Here is a 5841-nt window from a genome sequence, read left to right on the forward strand (position 1 = left end):
ATGTGAAGCTATGGATGATTCACATCAATCATATGAAGAATCAAGAAGAGATGGAGTGAAGAATATATGGAAGTTGGCAACCCTCAAGGTTTGAAAGAAAGAAGCGGTACTTGAAAGTTTTTCAAAAGCTCAAAGTGGTTCAAACGAGTTTTATCTTTGAATTTGAGTATAGGTATGCCGCACTATTAAGAGGGATGCAATGTGAGCTAATTGTCGTGTCTCAGTGCTCAAGAGTTCCCAACCAAACCCAAAGTGAGAGTTTGTTGTTAAGAGTCCGGAGCGGAAAGTGCGGAAGTGTCCAAAATGGGTTTTGGAGTGTTCCTAATTTGATCCTATGTGTTTTAGGTCATGAATTCAGTTGGGATGTGTAGCCCTCTGAATAAGCTTTCCATAGAGTCCAAAATCGTCGAAATCGGACTCCGGGATCAAAAGTTATCGCCGTTTTTCGGAGGTCAGCTGTGCTGTACTCGGAGACTCCGGTGAAGACCGGATTCTCCGGTACCTGGAAAGGCCGGAGACTCCGGTGTAGTCCGGATACTCCGGTGAAGTCCGGATACTCCGGTACCTGGAGTGGCCGGAGACTCCGGGAAGTCTCCGGGGGTGTTTTCTGGGTTAAGTGTCGACCGGAGACTCCGGTGTAGGCCGGATACTCCGGTAAAAGTCCAGAAAAGAGCGTAACGGCTAGTTCTGACACATTCTGTGACCGTTCTGACGCCGTATTTGGATTTAGGGCCGGATACTCCGGTGTTCACCGGATACTCCGGCCAGGTCTGTCAAAAACAGTAACGGCTAGTTGTTTGGAGTGGGCTATTTATACCCCACTCACCCCATCCTTTGGGGCTGCTGCAAGGGCACGAAAAGAACATCCTCTAGAGCCAAAAGAACTCCCTCCCACTCCATTCTAGTGTGTGATTTGAGAAGAAAAGTGAGTTGGGTTGAGAGATTGGAAGATTGAGTGCAAGTGAGCTAAATCCATTCTTGAGCACTTGAGTTCTTGACAAGAAGTTCTCGAAGCGTTTGTTACTCTTGGAGGTGAAGCCTCCTAGCCGGCTAGGTGTCGCCGGTGAGCTCCCGTGCTTGTGGTGAGCCGCGGGAAAGTTTGTGAAGGGCTCGATTTCGCCTCCGCAAGGGAAGAAATCAAGAGTGGATCGAGGAAAGCGGTTGAAAGAGACCCGGCTCGTTGGAGCTTCCTCAACGGAGACGTAGGATTCACGGTGGTGAATCCGAACTTCGGGAAACAAATCTTTGTGTCTCCTCTCTTGTTTCCTTTCATTTATGTTCTTGCTCAAATCTTTGTGCATATTGCTCGATCTACTTGTTTGTGTGTATTTGAGTGTAGGTTCTTCGTGGATCTACTTGGAATCATCTCCGGGAACACACGACATCACTTGGTTTGAGCTAAAACTCTCTACACATCCATTTCATTCAGTTTCGGGCTCTGTTCTGTACAGAACCCGGAGAATCCGGCCTTTACCGGAGTTTCCGGACCTGTACACACCGGAGTATCCGGACTACACCGGAGTCTCCGGTGAACAGTAATTCCAGGCATATGAACAGTATTTTCAGCCTTTTTCAATTTAAGTTTTATTGCATATCTCTTACTAGAATTGAGTAATTTTTGTCACCTTAGGATTGTAATTTCCACACTTATTTAGGGTGATTGTGCACTAGTTGAGCCTAGCATATTTAGGTTTTTCTCTTGTGAAAAACTCGTTAGTTTATATTCCGCTGCAAGTTTAGGCCAACGGTAGAAAGGGTTGAATTTTTGTAAAAACGCCTATTCACCCCCCCTCTAGGCGACATCATTGTCCTTTCAGATCAACTCTTGCTGGCCGCAGAGCAGGTCCTCACATAATCAGTCAAGTCTCATTTAATGCTGCCTACTCGAGTGTTTTTCCCTTCCCCAGGCACTTGCTTTCAGTGAGGCATGGTCCTAGGGCAGCGTGGAGTTATAGTGACCCGTCTCGTAGCATTTAATATCGTGGGATAATTTGATGGGTGAGCGTGATGGCGTTCGGTGATGGTATAGGACACACAGAACGACCAAAGCAAAGCATGCATGCCTATGCGACAACATGATGGGCTAGAGGGATAGTTGGCTCCGTCAGGAGTAGATCTGTCACAGGGTTTAGCATGGTCTGTATGTTTGTGCATCTTTGCCCCTGGTATATAAAGGGGTGAAGGCTTTGCTTGTAAGAGGACATTTAGTAACAAGTTCACACATTTTATAAGATAACACATGACGTAGGGCTATTATCCCACGAGAGGCTCGAACCTGGATAAATCCTGGTGTTCTTCAATCAAGTTTGATATACACAGATAGAAAATGCAGAACAATGTGCCAGTCATCCGGTATACCCAGGACTATTGTCAGGAATCATCTCCCAACAGAAACATTTTTAGTTTTAGCAAGAACACACAATTGTAAAATATATGGCAAATCTGTAATTTTCTTTACTAATTATAGCCACACAAATTAGGGTAATATATACACATATTTTAACACGCAAAAATTTCACAAGAACTTTTCTGTATTTAAATATATAGCCCTGAAAATAGAATAAAATCCCACATATATATAGTCTAGTTTGTAAAAAACATTTTTTTTATACATTTGTGGCTAGATTGAGTTTTAGGTATGCTAACCAAACATTGTTCCTAAAGATGTGCAACTTTTCCATGCAACAAACAAACCATAGTCCAGGATATAGGCTCTTTTAATTAACCAGTCATTATTGTGAAAGAAACATAAACATGGAATAGGCTCTTTTAATTAACTATAAACTGCACACATGTTTCACACACATAGAATCAATTCAGGATATAGCAATCTGAAGAAGTAAAAATAAGATAATTGCGTATAGTCTTTTCATAGCTACTTTCATTTAATATCCGATAATAAAATAATTTTGGTCACACTAATTTCATACTTTTTTCCTTACTATTTTTATTTAGCCTGAATTCAGCATACAAGATGGCAAGATTGAGGAGTCTGCACTATTCAACATTCGAGGACAGATCATCTCGTTCATAATGAACGAAGCCATCTCTTCGAAAGGAGAGTTCCATTGTAGGGAGATGGTGTACTGATGACTTATGTAATTTGTGGTTGCATTTTAGACTGATGTAATTTCTACTTATATCGAGTACACTTTTGAGTTATGTACATTATTATTTAAACTTGAGTGATCTTGATGTGTTGATGTCGATATGGTGGATGTTTGCTGCTGTGATATTTGATATGTTACATGATGTCGATGTGGTCGGTATGGTGGATGTTTGCTGCTATGATGCATCTATATATTCTGGTGTGTAATGCTTGCATGAGAAGATAGCTGCTAAATCCTGACTTTGCTTCAGAATGCAACCAAGGAAATAGGAAAACTTGGGGAAGGGAGGTCAACACATTTGTGACGCGTGAAGACTTCACTGTGTCACTAAAGAAGGTCTTTAGTGACATGTGAAGACTTCACTCCGTCACTAAAGATGGTCTTTAGTGAGACGCACATTCTTGATCCTTGTCACTAAAGATAGTCTTTAGTGCATGCTTCTGTGCACAGTAGTCACTAATGTTGAAGCTTTAGTGGCACGTGTCGTTGTCAAGCGTCACTAAAGACCTGCCCATAGGTCATAGGCGTCATAAGATAGTGACGCACGTCCTATGTTACGCATCACTAGTGTGTCATATTTAGTGACACGATAGGAGTAACACGTAATTTACGCATTATTAATGACTATTATGACACGTCACTAATGACTTGTTATGATGTAGTGTTTGGAAGAAGGAACAGAGTCTAACTTTGTACGGTGACCATTTAATCAACTCAGATGAACGGTGGAGTTCAATCGGATTTGCCACAACTAACTTGTGCATTTTATACAATTGATGACCATTAATATATATATATATGTGTGTGTGTGTGTGTGTGTGTGTGTGTGTGTGTGTGTGTGTGTGTGTGTGTGTGTGTGTGTGTGTGGAAATAGAGTAAAAATCATTTTTTATACATAGTCTATTTTGTAAAAAATCACTGGAAATAGAGTAAAATCCCACATATATATAGTCTATTTTGTAAAAAATCATTTTTTATACATGTGTGGCTAAGCAAACATTGTTCCTAAAGATGTGCAACTTTTCCATGCAACAAACAAACCATAGTCCTTCAAGAAAAACCAGGCATTGTTGTGAAAGAAACATAAACATGGAATAGGATATTTGAATTAAATAAGACCAGCTAAGCAAATTGGTGCATATGTGTGTGGATACAGCCAATTTCCAGCTCACATCTCATCATGCTACTATACTACCGTGCGAAATTGAAACAAGGACCGGCGAAAATTCGAAAAACAAAAACTCATTAGGCCTATATAATCATACGATTAGGCTTTTAGCTCCCAACACCGTATTCTTTAGAAGCAACTAATTATTACTTGCAGCTTGTGCCTTCCTCCTTGTTCCAGTTTTTTAGTTCGCAAAAAACTCATTACTTCCGGTTTGTAAGTTAACTGCTTAAAACAAAAACAGTTTGGCCGAAATTATAGAAACTGTGTACGAAGTATGGAACAAACTTAATTTACATAGACCTGGAAATTAATTCTAGCAAGAGGAAAGGATGTATCTATGCTATAATAATATAACTTCATGGCTAGTAGTCCATCTCGCATATAATCATAAATCAATCACAACTACTCTCACTTTAACAGTAGATATTTATCATCGAAACTACAAACGTTGTTCAGAAAACAACTACACTGACAACTTGTATGGAAGAAATAGGCCAAACATCTCGAGAAACCACTCTAGCTCAATCAAACAACAACATTGCATACTATTATACAAAGAATATAAATGGCCGAAAATATTTTTTTAAAAGAGAGATGAAATAAACAAAACTGAATATACCCCTATATATATGGAACATACAAATTAAATGACATATTTGTACGGCTATACGTACCTATATATACACATCGTTACAATATAGTGAATAATCCATGCATCTGCGTACAAAACTTAATTAGATCGATGACCTATACATCACATTAATTATATAAGTATACGCGCACATGCATATTCGCGTGCAGCTAAGCCAGAGGGCCGGCTTCGTCACCGTCGGCATGGCCGCCGCCCTGGTGCGCGCAGATCAGCTCGGAGAGCGCCCTGAGGAGCTCGACCCTCGCCCGGAGCCGCACGATGTAGTCGGCGGTGCGGAGGAGCAGCCGGTCGGCCGGCACCGCCGCGCCGCCGGGCACCAGCCGCCGCAGTTCCCGCACCTTCCGGCTCACCGCCATCGCCGCCGCCCGCCGCCGCCTCCCCACCATGGCAACAAGAAATGCCAGACGAAGAATCGTACGTGACGACGTGTGTGGTGTACGGGGGAGAGCTGAGCTGGTGGAATAAATAGAGGCGGAAGGGGCCTTTTGAGGAGCTATCATTTTCGGTAGGGGGTTAGATGCAAAAGGGCCGGTGAGCTGTGGCTTGTCGCGTAGCGTGGGCCCCTGCGTGGACGCCACGCCTGTCCTGCACACGTGTCTGGCAGCTCTCTGATCGCCCAAGAACCGGAGAATTTAGTGCCAGATCTTTTTATTCCCGTTTTGCCCCTCCCTCATTATTTGCGATTTTTTTTACACACTTCCTACGTTTGAGTCGCGGGTGTGAACACACTGCTACCGGATTAGGGGTTCTGTGGGTGGTTTGAGGTGGTTTGAGGTGTCATATTTAGAGAAAGATGTAGCAGTCGGATCGAAAGTGAGTAACGGTTTAGTGGTGTAGCGAGGTGACAACGGCAGGAGAACGTGAAAATAGAGTGGCTAGCATAGTGTGGATGGCGGATGTGAATCCGG

At 42.5% G+C, this 5841-nt stretch overlaps 1 protein-coding gene across 1 annotated transcript; it reads right to left on the reverse strand.

The window, feature by feature from the left end:
• Positions 1-4881: 4881 nt before the first annotated feature.
• On the reverse strand, positions 4882-5356 carry LOC133897638 (transcription factor IBH1-like). Its single transcript, XM_062338430.1, has one exon. It carries the CDS (start codon positions 5317-5319, stop codon positions 5083-5085), a length of 237 nt encoding a protein of 78 aa, XP_062194414.1. The 5' UTR covers positions 5320-5356; the 3' UTR covers positions 4882-5082.
• Positions 5357-5841: the final 485 nt, after the last annotated feature.

Source organism: Phragmites australis, chromosome 17 (genome assembly GCF_958298935.1).
Source record: "Phragmites australis chromosome 17, lpPhrAust1.1, whole genome shotgun sequence".
Lineage (NCBI taxonomy): Eukaryota > Viridiplantae > Streptophyta > Magnoliopsida > Poales > Poaceae > Phragmites > Phragmites australis.

Excerpts from the sequence above, each read along its gene's own strand:
- LOC133897638 (XM_062338430.1), bottom strand. The coding sequence starts at position 5,319 with ATGGTGGGGAGGCGGCGGCGGGCGGCGGCGATGGCGGTGAGCCGGAAG.